We start from the raw sequence: 15502 nt of genomic DNA, 5'->3' as shown, positions 1-15502 counted from the left end.
AATCTTATTTACGTACGCAGAAGTCATTTTGACAGTTGTTTTACGTGGCTGACTTTTGCTGGTTGCATCCCCACTTCCACTTTTGTTTGTCTTCGATTTTATTACAGAATAATTCAGTGTAACTTATGTTTTTCTTTTGCACGTTGTGAATTAAATTACCTATTGGTATAATCTTCTCGAAAAATCACAATGGGGCTGTGTAAATGTCCAAAGCGACGAGTTACAAATCAGTTTTGCTTTGAGCACAGAGTTAATGTTTGTGAATATTGTATGGTGACGAGTCACCCGAAGGTATAAAGCTTTCGTCGATCATTTTCTTTAATTTCAGTGAAAGTATGTACTGTGTTAATGTATGCTGTATCTTTCTCTTTTCCAGTGCATAATACAGTCATATTTGCAATGGTTACAAGACAGTGATTATAATCCCATATGTGAAATTTGCACAAAAACCCTAAGCGAGGGCGAATGTATTCGTCTTACATGTTATCGTAAGTATCTAGTACTACTTGATAGTGATCTAATAGAATTTAATTCATAAAGCTTGTTTTCAGATTTGATAAGATCAGTGTAGGTACTGGTCTGTTTCAAATGTCTGTTTATAATGCATTTATTGCTTATATACTAAATACTGATCAAAATTACTAGCATGCAATACATAAGAGTAATCTGAAGTCTATTTTAACACCTATCTACATATTGACTTTGAATAACACAAATTATATTTTTAAATGCACAAACTGTTCATTATATTTAAGCCAGATGTATTTGATATTTAAACAAATATTATGTTCTATAATAATAGACATCATTAAACCAGGCAAATAGTTCAGCATCCATTCAACACATATTTAGTCATTACTCATAACACATATAAATCTTTTCAGATGTATTCCACTGGGCATGTGCTGAGGCACGATACAGGGCTCTGCCCCGCACAACAGCTCCCGCAGGCTACCAGTGTCCATCATGTGCCACACCCGTGTTTCCCCCTCCCAACCTAGTCTCCCCTGTGGCTGATGAGCTCAGGGAAAAGTTGGCTGGAGTTAACTGGGCCAGAGCAGGCTTGGGTCTACCTCTGGTTAGTTTAAATCATGTAGTTCTGAAGGCCTTTGACATATTTTTAGACTTTAATCAAGACTTTTGTTACTCAAATTGTTTTTTACTGGCAGGTTATTTGAATGATGTTTGCATCTGTATAGTTTTTAAATTATAATGTGGTTTTCAAGTCATATTAATATGGCCTGCAGTATTCTTTAAATACAGCAGCTCCCAGTAAAAAGGAAAAAAAAAAACAAATGAAATCTTTGATGTATGTTTAAGGGTTTCTATGATATTATATACTCAATTTCTCCATAACAGCTTTCAGAAGACCAAGATATGAAAGGCGCAGCGGGGCGCAGAAGTCAATCTCCAATCGACCATCATTCTCCCTTCTACACAAGCACTGTAGATAATCAACGAGGCACCCCAGTCGGCGCCAGCGATGACGAGTCTAGTGGCCGCTCCGCTAATGGCACACCACATTCCATCGTCCAAATACCCGATGACCCTGTCAATATCTATGATAGCACTTCCATTAAGAGGAATGACAATTTACAAGGTTGGTTCATAACAATAAATTTTTCATGTACAAGGTGCTACTCTCATGACAAAATGATAATATGTTATTTCTTGCAGGTGGTCAAGCTCCAAGGAAAAGCATTAAATCTAGTGAACCCCCTAAACTGTCTACTAACTATGATCATGATGAAAACAAGTACAAACAAAAGTCAACCTTTGCTTGGATCAGCAGATGGTGGAAGTAAGTACAATAAATTGTTTAAGTCACTTTCGTAAGCACCAATCGTGGTATTGAATTATATTATCAACAGAAACTGACAATGTCTGTTTTTACTTTTTAGGAACTCACTCCCATCTTCTCGAGTGCGAAGAGCTGGAGGTATCTATCGACGTTATTGGATCATGCTATTTGTTTTGATAGCAGTAATTGTGGTCCTCGTGCTACTAAGCCGCCGAGACGTAGATGAAGAAAACCCCTTCGGTTTCATTCAAGATGACAACAAGAGAGTACTACAAAAAAACTAAACTTCATATTTATTCATTATAAATCAAGCAATCTAAGAAGTGATATATCGTAAACCCAATTAGCTGTATTATATTAATTTTATTTCTTCTAACTTAATGTATTTAAATTTATGATTCCATACATAAAGGATAAGATGTTAAATAAAGTTTCAAAAGTCAGGCTTTAATAGTTTTATTATGTGAGTAACAAATGTGTAAATATAATAAACAGTAAATGCGTAAAAAAGCTGAATTTGTAAATATTGCTTAAAGCTTACATTACTTTCGTACATGTGTCAACTTCTTTGTTCAAGAACATGACAGAGAAAATATCGTTATAGAAGTCGGGGTAGTACTCGCACGCGCGCCGGCAGTCTGGCATCCAATTCATCTCTAAGAATATGGGCTGAATGACTTTTTCACTACCCTTGTTTCTCCAACTTAGCATGATATCAGCAGCATACAGAGCCCTAGATTGTGGGCTCTTTGCTATTCCACATGGAGGCGCCTTAGACGTAGCTGCAGTGAACAACTCTGCAATCATCTCAAATATTGATTTTTCAACATCTGCCCAATCATAATTGGCAAACTGCCTGGACCACGCCTCTTTGAAGTCTGCACATAACAATTTAAAAAGTGGTGCACTCTCACTGTAGTTCATAACAGTGAAGTGTTTTTCATATTCCTCAAAGTTGTCTAAAGAGAATGGTTTATTAGCAAACCTGAGGAAGAAGTTGTTGTACACATAAACTTCTGTTGGATTAACAGAATTCAAAAGAATAACATAGCGTATGTCAAATTTCACCTGACCTACATCTGGCCTTTCAAAAAGAACAGGATTATCAATGTATTTCTGAGCAATTTTGGGTCCTGTCAGAGGTAACCTGCAAAGAAAATCTAAATTATCACTGATGTAGGTGTCTAGGCCTCTTGCTAGATTATATGGCTTGCAGATCCAGTGATTATCTAATCCAGCTTTTTTCCTTTGCATATAATAAGCTACAAGTTTTGGTAATTCAGTTTTCATATTAAAAGTAGTAGGCAACCAAACTGGATATGTCTCTAGAGAATTGCAATCTTTAGAATATTTTTCAGAAGTCCTTCTTGCAATAACTGCCAACAGATCCTTTATTGTCATAACATATTCAAAAGGGAACTGATTAACGAATTTGTGTGGTGATTGGACACTCAAATCCTGAAATTCTTTAAAATGATTCAAGTACCACAATACATCTGCATCATTTTCATTATCAACTATCTCAAACTCAGGAGCTGTCAAATATTCATTTATGTATCTGTACTCTGAGAATACTTTCAGCTTAGAAGGAGTATCTCTTTCTTTTAACAATTCTAGCTCTGGAAGTGTTTCCACTATGTGACCCTCCAGAAAATATTTTGAGCTTGGCTCCACTTGGGCAAAATCTTCCCCAAAGTAATCATAGTGTTTCCAGGGAATAAGCATAGCTTCTTTCTGCATGGGATCAGAGTAATGACCCTCCACAAAATTCCTTGTAACCATATCACCTTCTTCTATATCCTTAATTGGAAAAAGTAAAGTATAAGTTAATTGCTCAGGCACATATATAAAAGGCACTGCACGAAAATTGGGAGTATCAGAGTGGGTAATACCAGAACCCAGTTCATCCAAAACATACCAGACTGGAACCCTGTCTTCAATTGAAAAGTCACTCCCTCCAATTGCATAAGTATGTGCATACTTCCACATAGCCTTAGAGACCTCTTCGATTTGTTCCTCCGTTGAATTTGCCGATATAAGCATCATACTGCACATTCTTTCCAAAAGCCCCGGCACAACTCTTAAATTATTTCTAATACTATTCGCCTTGAACGTCCATGCATGGTCAATTAAGTATATATGGCTAGCATCTGAGCACTCTATATCCCGAATGGCTATCACACTCCATAAAGGATCATAAGGCATTTTTTCAGTGCCTTCATAATCTATTTGTACGAGTTGAAATGTTAAACCAGCATCAAATATTTGGTCAGTGATTTTCTTACATACTGATGGCCAAAAATGTTCAGGTACTCCAGATAGCACTAGTTGGGGTTTGTGTAACGCTAAGAAATTGTTGTAAGTGGATATCCCATCCATCTTTTCAACCTTTAACTCACAATAACCGAAAAATGATAAGAATCTGCTAGGTTATACTCGATACCCCTTTCGTTCAATACTGTCAGACAAGACGACGACAAGCAAGACAGTGATCAGCCGGCAAATGTCACTGACCTTTTAAAGTGTCAAATATTGATCGGAGTTTGTTTGAAAAAAGGTTTTTTGCCAAGAACAGTTTTTTTTTGCGGCATTAGTAGATACTTAGCTTTTAAGACAAGAATTCTGGAATCACAAAGTAACTGAATTATAGTTTTACTGTGGAGATCACGCCTCATCATCATGCAGTAAATAAGCCGTTTCCTATGGTTTCATCTGTACCCTAAAGCTGGGTACTCACCGATGTTATAAGGTGTAACTTGTTAAAAGATGAACATTCATGCATTTGATATTTCGCGCAGCTTTTTCAGTATGTTAAAAAGTATACTCTATGCGCGGCTGAATGCTCGTTTATTTCTGGGCAGAGCTATTGACCAAATACATGTTCTCCACGTATTTGATTACACACTCACACATTACACCTAGCGTTCCTCTCCGGAGAGGATATTGTTTTATAGTACTTCTGTGTCTTCAATGAGCTACCTACAATACGACATATAAATTTTCATTCTTTGCTCAATCGTTTAATAGTAAGGAACGTATGACAGAGTACCATTGCACCAGCAAAAAGGCGTCAAGTTGGATCAGCAGCTGTATGCGGAGATTACATTGCCGATTGTGAGAGAAACAGCTAGCATGCAATAAAACAATAACATATTTTTAGTCAATTTATTTATAATCACATGGATTTATACTAACAACCTTTTTAGGGGAACATTGATGGTTCTTAAATACTAATTAAGTTATTTGATAATAATCAGATCACATAAATCTTTATTATAATAAACTATACAAAAGCAAAACCGTCGTGCGTATAGCAACACAACACAGACTCCGTTTAAAACTTGATTGCTTGCAATGCTGGTAATTGTCTTGTAATATTGACAATTACCGTTTCTTTCTACACACCTTCCTTCCACAAATCAACGCGAAGCTAGTACCATAATGTACATTTTAATATTGAAATACAGTCTCTAAGTTTAGATGATCTAATAATAGTGTGGCATCACCAGTCCAGACATTTAAAGGGTAAATAAACGCCAATAAATGTGGATATTCTTAGCGTTAATACATAACATTAATAGTATAAGATGCAGTCGATGGATAGTCCACTTACAGTAGAACATTATGATAGAACTATTTATATATCTATCTATTCAGTTCAATTGGAGTCTGAGTCCATATGTTCTCTGTAGTTGCGCCGCGCTTTTTTCACTCGTTGTCGGAACTTGAACGCTTGGTATTCAGGGTCATCAGAAACATCGTCAGCACGGGGTTGTGAATTCCGCGTACTGCTGCCCACGACTGTACCCACTCCGCTATCGGGAGTGCCCATGACGTCCGCGGCCGGCCACATACTGCTTTCAGTACTACAACTGCTCTCTAACTCACTCTCATTTGTCTCATTCATAAGTCTCGCGACTGTTCTATTGTAACCTACTTTGGGCGAATGTGGTTCCATAACTGAGGTACTTGCTCGATCCGCTTGATCTTTGGGAGGAGGGGACTCGCTTGAATCTGAGCGATGTAGACTGAGTCTACCGTTCCGCCGGACTCTTCGTAAATTCATTCGTCGATTTTCTGGTGGTGGTGGAGACGAGTTATTAGTACTTTCTGATTCTGCAGGCTCTACGCGAAGGGAGTCTCCGAGTGAATCTCGCGAGCCGTTGATTGGCGTAGGTATGATGCTGACGAGGTTTGGTGGAATGTTCTGGTTGCCGTTTTGGTTGCGCGGCGATATAGGCCGGCTGCTCACTGACTGGTCGTCGTCAGAATCTACTTCTGCTATCCGAAATAGCGCTGATGTGTTTTGGCCCCTATAACCTGAACAAAAGAAAATATTTCAATGTCTTACTATTATTTTTGAAACAATGGATTCCATAGATCTTTTGATCAATTTACCTGTGCTTGTGCTGGGTTGCGCTAAGTTATCGTCGAAATTATCAAAGTTAGAAAAATTGTTATTATCACTACTGTCTTGTGCCATGGCTGCTCCTGAAATTGACAAACAAAATTAATTTAATAAATTGCTGCATATATAATTTTAATATATTTTTGCCAAAAATATAAATAATCTTACCATTACTTCTTAAATTAATTGGTTTCCTATAACTAGTGACTTTAGTTTTCCTCTTAGCAGTTCTTGTGAGGTTTATGCGTCTTCTAAGTGGTCTGATCATCTGGAACATTTACAATAATATTGATACAAATTCACATAGTAAGAAATATACATCCTACTTATTAATATACCCTGTTACAAACGAGTATTATATCTATAATAAGCTGTGTAATTAGTATATTTTTCTTTCTTTAATTGTATAAGATTAAGTTAAAATGAATAATATAGACAAAACTACTGATAGGATAATGATGAACTCTTTACATGAATTCATAGTCCTATTATAGGTCCCATTTACATACCCAGATGCGGGCAATACTTCTCTCGGGCCAAAGACAAACCACCTTACAACTTTCAATCTATCCTACATATATGTATGTACACAACTCAGTTAGCAGGGTAACTGGGTTGAGGAGGTCAGATAGGACAGTCGCTCCTTGTAAAACACTGGCACTCAACTACATCCGGCAAGGCTGGAAGCTGGCTCGGGAGATGATGATGTCCTGTCGCCTAGTGGATAAAGAACCAACCTCTCGAGTATGAGGGTGTGGGTTCGATTCCAGTTCAGGCAAGTACCAATGCAACTTTTCTAAGTTTGTATGTACTTTCTGATATATCTTGGACACCAATGGCTGATAAAAAGGTGAAGGAAAACATCTTGAGGATAACTATATAGTCTATAACTATATAGACTATATAGTCTAAAATCACCACCTTGCTTGCATTGAGCAAGCGTGGTGATTAATGGTCAATCCTCTCTGTGTGACAGGAGGCCCGTGTAAAGCAGTGGAACGATAAAAATAAAATAAAAAAGGCTGTGTGACAACTCACCCTGCCACTATTCCTGAACATGGAATGCGCGGGCTCGTCCGAGTCGGTGCGTTCACTAGATGGCGCGGAGAGGCGCGAGTGAGCATGCGGCGGCACGTGCGGCGGCACGCGGGGTGCGCGCGGCGCGGGGCGGCGCGGCCCGCGCGAGCGACGCGACGCGGCGCGCTTGCCCTTCGACTGCGACCCGCCGCACTTGCTGCTTGACTTGCTTAGCGAGGAGCGGGACTGTTTGCTGCGTCTGCAATTTGATATCAACCTTCAGTAAATCTAGTCGTAAAAACAAAAACTAACTGCGAATTGAATGACTCAAACAGGAATGACGAAACCGTCCGAACTTGAAGACAATACTAGGTGATATTTTTTGTCATTAAAAAATATGAAATATATAGTAAAATAACTCGCTTTAAACAAAAACCTTTCTAAATTCATTCATTCCCCAATTTTATCGAAAGATAAAACAAATGATTTTACCTTAGCGATCCGCGTTTCTGTGACCGTAAATTCTTGGAGTACCGTTGTGCAACTAACCGCGCCAGTCTGTTGGGACATCTTTGACTGCGATTTCCATTTGGATTTGCTGCAAAAGTACAAATAAAAACACAAACTTAGTCCTACTTATCACTTAAGTTTTTCCAAATTCCACAACGAATTTCAACATACCTCGTTTGGGCGGCAGAGGTAGAAAATCAACAACAATCTGGTCCGTATCTGAAGAATCCGAGTCATTGTCATGCACTGAACCACCCGAACTCGATCCGTCCAATGAATCTGTTTCCTCAGCTAGACACTCGAGTTCCCGTTGTACTAGCGAGTCAAAGAACGCCATCATTCTCGGGTCTTCGCTGGTAGATTGGTCCGCGTAGTTGTGAGATATGTACTGAAACGAGGGCTGTTTAAATTAATTGCTTTGTCTAGACCTAAAAGCCAACCTGTATTAGGTTTCATCATGGAAGTAAAAAAACAATATTATGTCGCGACATGTAAAATTTACTAGCAATGTATAAAATAGCATGATTAAAAAGCATATACACTTATTAAACTTTGCAGAAATGACCAACCTGTCCACTATGATGCACCAGGGACACGTAGTCTTCATGGCTGTAGATCTCCCGAGGGTTGTCGGAGCCCTGCGCCTCTTCCAATAAAGTACCACGCATCTTTGGGAATTCTACTGCAGACCACACCTAAAAATATGATATGTCGATTTATACGAGGTACGCTAAATATGTATTATTACTTTTGTGTTGTTATTAACAGGTTGAGTAGATATAACAATGTCAATGTTTAAAAAAAAATACCTTTATAATCTTCTCGACACCTGAAGACGCAATAAGACAGTAGTGTGGGTTATACCGCACTTGATTCACGATAGATCTGTGACCATACAACACAATGTGTGGAGGCTCCACTGGTACATCTAAAAGAAAACAAGTATTGATAAGTCTTGCTAATATAAACGCTAAGGTATGTATGTATGTATGTTTGTTCCTGTTTCAATCAATACTTACGAAAACCAGCACCATCTTCTGGAATCTTCCACATATATAAGTTGAAGTCATCAGACCCTGATAGTACAAACTGGTCACCCTCCCCAGCAAACGTGCAGCTCTTCATTGTGCAAGAATTATAGTAGTCTTGATGATAGAATTCTGCAACTGGCTCTGGAGAATGCACTGCGTATAACACGGGAGCCTGACGACGACGGAGCGCCAAGATGTGGGTACCAGCAGAATTGAAGCGAACACTCATACAGTTTTGACAAGTACCGTTGGCACCGGCGTATCGTAGGATCGGGCTGTAAGGTAAGAAATTATGGGGTTCATATTGATAGTTCCATGCAAAAATAATAAGCATTCATCATTTTATATTTTTGTTTATCGGGTTGCCCGGGTAACTGGGTTGAGGAGGTCAGATAGGCAGTCGCTTCTTGTAAAGCACTGGTACTCAGCTGAATCCGGTTAGACTGGAAGCCGACCCCAACATGATTGGGAAAAGGCTCGGAGGATGATGATGATTTTATATTTTTGTTGTGTGCTGTAAGAAAAATTGCACTCCAAATGACATTTCTAATAGTGCAGTTATGAGGCAAATGTCGTATTCATTACCGTTACTATGCAGTATCAGATTCAATAAGCTGTTTTTGCTCACAGGTTTAGCATTTCAGAAAGTCATAGAAACACGTTATCTATAACGACTGCAACTTGTCAACTGTAATTTATCACTACAGATAAAATAACTTATCAAGGCCGATGTGAAGTTGTTTGTACTAAAGTTAGTACTAACTGTTTAGGTGAGCGCAAGTCCCACAGCGCGACCCCGTCGCGAGAGTTGGCAGACGTGAGCATGCCAGACTGCGACGGGTGAAACATCACGCCGTGGAATGCTTTGCGACTGCGAGATATCACCAGCGATTCTGTGCAGAGCAAACATTCAACTCAACACTTTTGTCTGATTATTATCATTTAAAATAATGCAGCTTAATCAATATACTGCAATTATATCTATAGATAAATTGAAAGAGGGCACTTGTTGTTATAGCAATTAGAACTGATATTACCTGGATAAGGGTTCTCTCAAAGAGATAAGAAACACGTATCATTGAATATTATTGATTTCCTCACCATGTACAGACTGCCGAGTATCAAAGAGAAGCAATCTGCCATCATTGCCCGCTGTGGTTACAACTCGCTCATTGAATGGGTCGATGCTCAGGCTGCACACTGCACGCTGATGTTGTAGGACCTCCAATGGGCACTTGCTCTCAAGATCGTGCACTATAACCTGTATTTTCATAATAATGATATGATGTTAAGGAAAACTTTTCTTCATAATATTAAATACCATTGAATATTATTAAGATTATTTAAAAAAATGTAATTGAACCAAAAAATTGTGCAAATAAGCTATGACCCCAACCTGACACACTTACAATATCATCATTTCCTCCTGAATATATCTTCTGGTTGTCATTTGTGATGCCTAGACAAAAGACGTTGGATTGATGCAATCCCTTCATGGCTACGGGCTTGCCTCGGTCGAGGATGGCTTGCCCGAACTGCCACAGCATGACTCTCCGGTCATCGCCACCTGATAACATTAAATCTTGTACACATGTATAAAATACTGTTAAAAGCCTTTTATGATGGGAAACCTAGGAAGTGTTTAAGATCAGCGGCTGTTGTACTTGGAGCATTATTGTTCCTTTAAATAATTACAGTATGAGTAAGTAATAGAGTGGTTCAGTATTGTCAAGTTTTTTTTTTCAAATTTAAATAGTAAAAGAATGTAATAACTTGAATTTCATTGAAATATTTACATTAATTTAAAAAATTGAAGAAAATTTACACTTATTATCTATTATGTACATTTACTATTTAATAATAACATTTAAAAATTGCATCAAAAACTCCTCATAGCTGGCCACTGGGACTGGTACCAAAGTGGTGGTGGACCCAAGAGGCTGGTAGCATTGCCACGTTGGATGGCAATCCTGAATTTTGACCAAAATAAAAAACACCCTATGGGTCACTTGAAGTGTCAGATATGTCTTGAATAGAAATTATTATTCAGTTACATATTTTATTCTTGAGTTATACCATTTATCATTTTACTCATTGTAGTTATTTAAATTGTGTTAAAATTATAATATCATCAACACTTGTTTATTTGTCTCAGACAAATAAATAAGTGTGTATTTGTCTGAGACAAATCAACAAACTGTAGCATTTGGTAATAATAAAAAAATTAAAGTATTAATTACTTCCAGTCTCATTACCATTCAAAATTATTTCATGGGGTATATATATAAATGTAGAGATATGATCAGCGCAACCTCAACCTACTTGTTTATCATCAAATTAATGATACAAACATTTTAATAAATACCTATATTTTTATTATATGGAAATATGCGTCTTTTTTCATAATTCTATACTTCCCATAAGGTGGATGACAAAATTATAAAATGCTACTTATGTGCGCCACAGGTATAGAATGCATAAATATAAAGAAAATGACATACCTGATACAAGTAATTCGCCATTGCTGGAAAATTCAATAGCATTTACACATCCAAAATGGCACACTAGTTCACGTCGGTAAAGATTTTTCGCTGCATTTAAACGTTTGTTGAAGAACTGAGACTTAATATCTGGTAAGAGCCCGTATTCTCTTCTATTTAAATATGATAAAGGGTTCGCAATATTCGCCATGTTTAGAACAAAACCACCATTTTCTCACGAATGAAACAAAACTTCTCTTGCCTTGTCGATCAGCTGTAATTTATTTTTAAAAACAGCTCTGCGTTTCGTTGTTCATACCAATGTACTTTCAGGTCGAGTCATAGTTTATTAGTCCAAATTCTAGAATTTTGAATTTTTCAATTGTGCTCGAGGTGAGGGAATGATTTATTTTTAAATAATGTTATGTTTATATCGTTGAATTTAAGTTATTGAAATTACGCGACCTCGGGTGCGTTTGGAAATTACGCGATCGAAACGCAGATCCGTAAAGAAAATAGTGCGTTCCGTTCAATCAAGTTATGATAACTATCATTCGTAAATAACAACACCCTAACCAAATAAGTGAGAAATCAATCCCAGAAAGATAATAGAAACTTTAGAGAACCATATAATTTAATACAAATTGTCTTTTTATATTAATAAGGCTTTAACGTGCCGTAATATGTGGCCATTCGATATTTTCTTGGCTTGGAATATTGTCCAAAAGAGGCGTCTAATGCTTTATATTTTTGATTACTGAAAATATTTTGGGAACTGTCAACAAAGTGTCAGTGTCGCATGCTTGAACCACGTGAAAAATAAATAAAACTATTTCATTGAAGATATTTTAAGTTCAAAAGCTTTATAATTGAGAAGAAGTATGGTAGTAGCTGAAACGATGAATAAACCTGTCCTCAAAGTATCTAGTAAGTTGATTCAAGCGCTATTCCATGTAGCATTAAGTTAAATTTTGAACATGACACGATGTAAATAATGTGTGTTGTTTTATTTTACAGTGGATTCAGATTCATCAAGTGCAGATGAATCAGAAGCATCTGATAATGAGTCTCCAGTCGAAAACGAAGAAGCAATGGAAGAGCCGGAGGATGGGATAGAAGCCGACGCCGAAAGTGGTGCGTCTGACGAAGATAGTATTGCTTCAGATGGCGAAAGTTCAGACAAAGCAGAAGACAGTAAAACCGCTCTTGTAACCAATGAGGGCTGGGCAGACTCTGTTGCCAAAATTTTAGGTTCAAGCAAACCTAAGAATAAAAAGACTTTAGTGTTATCTAGAGCAAAGAAACATTCTGAAATAATCAAGACTGTGAAAGAAGAAAAACCGGCTTTTGAGGTTATCGGTGACACAGAGGAGAAGAAACCAGAGGTCAAGAAAGAAGAAATAACAACATCTGAACCACCTGCAAAGAAAGTGGTAACTAATGTTTATTTATTATGCTCTTTAACTGCTTAGTCTTCATTGTTATCTTGGGTTTTATAACTGAAAATATACTTTGATTTCAGAAACATGACAAGCCTTCCATCAGAGTAAAACCAAATATACTTGAAAAGGACAGAGAAAGGTTATTAAATAAAATAGCTACTAAAGGTGTGGTACAGCTGTTCAATGCTGTTAGAAATCAACAAAAGAGTTTAGAACAAGAAATGGACAGAAATGATCTGTCTGAAAGTAAGAAAGAGAAGATATTAAAGAAGTTTGATAAGAGAGCCTTTTTGGACACACTGATGGGACAGAGCAAGTCAATCATTGTGGATGAAGAAACTAAAGTTGCAAAGAATGAAGTTAAAGATGAGGACAAACCAAAATGGAGTGCACTCAGGTAAATATAAGATTAAACTGGAATTTATGAATTTGGATGAATATAGCATGCTGAGAAATATCAGAAAATAAGATGATTATTTCTTGCACTTTTAAAAATTATTCTTTCTTATTACAGAGATGACTTCATGATGGGAGCAAAAATGAAGGATTGGGATAAAGAGTCTGTTGATGAATGACATTAAAATAGTTTTAAGTACTATTTAATAAATAATTGTAAATATTAAAGTTATCTATTATTTTTCACCATTTATATGTCATATTCTATATTCAGTTATTTACAGTTATTATTTTACAATTAATTAGAAAAAATATGAAAAGTAAAATATTATTCTTCTAGATGCATTGTAAACTAGTAAACTTTTTGTAAATTCAAGTCAATAATTTCAGGAATGTTGCCAAAACAATGTATCGAGTCCTCTATTTTATAAACATGGTATATGCATCATTGCCTATAGAATGCTGTGTGATTTGCTTGGGCAAGGTGGAATATATCTTGACAGGAAGGTTCCACACCATTGTCTCTATGGGTACATTGAGTGGTGCAGTCCAATCCTTTTCTTCTGGATTTGGCAACAGCTTTTCATTTGATGTCACAAACTCGAAGTGGAGTCGCCAACTAAGGGACACTGGAAAATAGAATTTATTGCTATTATCATTAGACTCATTTTTCTAAAGTAAGTTTTTAAAAGGAATATTTACCATCATCAACCTCAAATGCTGGTGTGATATGTAAGGGTATAGGTAATATCAACTGGGACTGTGTGAGGCCTAATGTGACCTCATGATATCTGGCCACTGTCATAGATCTGCTGCTTGTGTCCTTGCTGACATTCTTTGAAGGTGACTTTGATTTGATCACCTCTTCTGGTTGTAGGGATACTGAGACCTGAAATATATGATGAATCATGATTATCATTTAGTGTATCTATCTATTATGTCAATACTACATAATATATACAGAGGAAAGATTTGATTGTTTGCATCAAAATATGCTTTGGAACTAACTAATATGCATAATTTTTTCACTTCTAGGAAGCTATAGGGCAATATTTAAAACTACCCAGTTTGAACATCAATGTTTTCGATAATTACCTGCATACATGTGACAGTTCCAACAGAGAAGTCAAAGGTACCAACTATGTCTTCACCAAGTTTGTAAGCAGATTTGAATAAGCAGAAACGGCCAACCTTGCCTCTAGTATTTGTTATCATGTACGAGTTAGGACTCCTTCTTGCTGTGAGATTCTGAAACATAGGAAATACATGTTATTTTAACTTTGTCTAAAAACAAATACTTTGTTTTCAAGGGCAGTATTTGATTTAGTTTATAATCATTTTTCCAAAAGAAAAGAAATAAATGGTCATTCACCTGTAAAACCTGTAGAGCCATAGTCAAAGGTGTTTCAACTTTCCTCTCCTCAGAAAATGGGTTGGTGGGTTGAAGTTCCTCAGTGGTCTCATTGCCACATAGAGCTGCCAAGTCCTGCACGTTCATGATAGGGCTGATCGGTAACACTCGGAATGGAATTCTGACCATCTTGATATGGGAACCAACTTTCTGGGTTGCTATGGTAATTTTGTAAGAGTATTTTACTGATGTTCCTCTGTATGATGGTGGGGCTTCTATTGGCAGGGATTCTCTGTACCAAACTGGTGAATAAAAAAAGGATTTATACAAAAACTGGGTCTATGGTTTCTGCAATTTTTATTGTGTGCGAACAGTAGTAAGGAGTTGGTATACTTACAAGTTTTAGTCTCACCCAATGGTATAGTCAAGTCACAAAATAGTATTTTGGGTTTGGTGTGAAAAATAACATCTCCAATGTCACATGATGTCACTTCAAGGGAGGTGGTCTTGCCAATGGTAGGTGTCTTGTCACCAGTGTTCTTTGATGTGGAATAGAAGCAGTGAATCTGTGCTGACGCCCATGCTAAGTTTTCTAGCGCATCACTAAAAAAATATGTCAAAATTGAATATTAGAAATTTGCCTGTATACAAAGTTAAGAGGATATAACTAGGTAGATTATTTACCAGTGACTTTGAGAATTTCTGTGTTCCGGTTGAGCGGTGTAGCAAAACGATATGCAACATTCTAAAGCTTCCCCAGCTAAATACACTGTTCCAGTAGTTAATTTTGCAGATAGTTCGATCATTGCTCTGTTTTATAGAAAGTTATTGCTGCTTTATACTATAACTGTCATTAATAGTTTGAGAATATGGTGAAAGAGGTATTTAGCCAGAGAATTTTATATTTTTATTTACGTGGAAATCATTTTAAGTACTTTTGATGATTTTGATCAACAATACTACAAAATGTCAACATTCAGCCAACTCTTGAGCATTTGAATCTATTTCTATACTCTTCTCACTTCCAGATAATAGATAATCCCATTTCATTTTTGAAACCATCGAG

The 15502-nt window shown here is 36.9% G+C and overlaps 5 protein-coding genes across 8 annotated transcripts; 2 read left to right on the top strand and 3 right to left on the bottom strand.

Moving 5' to 3' along the window:
- Positions 1-28: 28 nt before the first annotated feature.
- On the top strand, positions 29-2247 carry LOC110373432 (zinc finger protein-like 1 homolog). The gene is made up of 6 exons (XM_021330701.3): positions 29-291; positions 377-488; positions 885-1078; positions 1360-1600; positions 1678-1801; positions 1902-2247. The coding sequence occupies exons 1-6, from the start codon at positions 190-192 to the stop codon at positions 2083-2085; spliced, it is 957 nt and encodes a 318-aa protein (XP_021186376.1). The 5' UTR covers positions 29-189; the 3' UTR covers positions 2086-2247.
- On the bottom strand, positions 2242-4302 carry LOC110373431 (tubulin--tyrosine ligase-like protein 12). The gene has a single exon (XM_021330700.3). The coding sequence runs from the start codon at positions 4178-4180 to the stop codon at positions 2339-2341; it is 1842 nt and encodes a 613-aa protein (XP_021186375.3). The 5' UTR covers positions 4181-4302; the 3' UTR covers positions 2242-2338.
- A 650-nt stretch (positions 4303-4952) lies between these two features.
- LOC110373370 (uncharacterized protein) lies at positions 4953-11540 on the bottom strand. 4 transcript variants are annotated; one of them, XM_064039682.1, is made up of 13 exons: positions 11269-11540; positions 10177-10349; positions 9869-10028; positions 9531-9660; positions 8756-9042; positions 8546-8664; positions 8306-8431; positions 7908-8136; positions 7719-7824; positions 7248-7485; positions 6378-6477; positions 6200-6292; positions 4953-6121 (listed from the first exon to the last, which is right to left on the bottom strand). In XM_064039682.1, the coding sequence occupies exons 1-13, from the start codon at positions 11456-11458 to the stop codon at positions 5460-5462; spliced, it is 2613 nt and encodes an 870-aa protein (XP_063895752.1). In that variant the 5' UTR covers positions 11459-11540; the 3' UTR covers positions 4953-5459. The 4 variants fall into 4 exon arrangements, with proteins under 4 accessions (XP_063895752.1, XP_063895753.1, XP_063895754.1 ...); XM_064039683.1 differs by having other exon boundaries at positions 7908-8124; positions 11269-11539; XM_064039684.1 differs by having other exon boundaries at positions 10177-10334; positions 11269-11539.
- A 474-nt stretch (positions 11541-12014) lies between these two features.
- On the top strand, positions 12015-13313 carry LOC110373426 (RRP15-like protein). Its single transcript, XM_021330696.3, has 4 exons — positions 12015-12174; positions 12265-12680; positions 12770-13086; positions 13204-13313. The coding sequence occupies exons 1-4, from the start codon at positions 12129-12131 to the stop codon at positions 13262-13264; spliced, it is 840 nt and encodes a 279-aa protein (XP_021186371.3). The 5' UTR covers positions 12015-12128; the 3' UTR covers positions 13265-13313.
- On the bottom strand, positions 13275-15415 carry LOC110373425 (RAB6A-GEF complex partner protein 2). Its single transcript, XM_021330695.3, has 6 exons — positions 15121-15415; positions 14834-15039; positions 14458-14738; positions 14181-14333; positions 13788-13974; positions 13275-13714 (listed from the first exon to the last, which is right to left on the bottom strand). The coding sequence occupies exons 1-6, from the start codon at positions 15240-15242 to the stop codon at positions 13506-13508; spliced, it is 1158 nt and encodes a 385-aa protein (XP_021186370.1). The 5' UTR covers positions 15243-15415; the 3' UTR covers positions 13275-13505.
- Between the last annotated feature and the right edge of the window lie 87 nt (positions 15416-15502).

This window comes from Helicoverpa armigera, chromosome 20, assembly GCF_030705265.1.
Source record: "Helicoverpa armigera isolate CAAS_96S chromosome 20, ASM3070526v1, whole genome shotgun sequence".
NCBI classification, from domain to species: Eukaryota; Metazoa; Arthropoda; class Insecta; order Lepidoptera; family Noctuidae; genus Helicoverpa; species Helicoverpa armigera.
The sequence above is the reverse complement of the archived record's forward strand: the minus strand, read 5'-3'. Positions and strand labels throughout refer to the sequence as shown.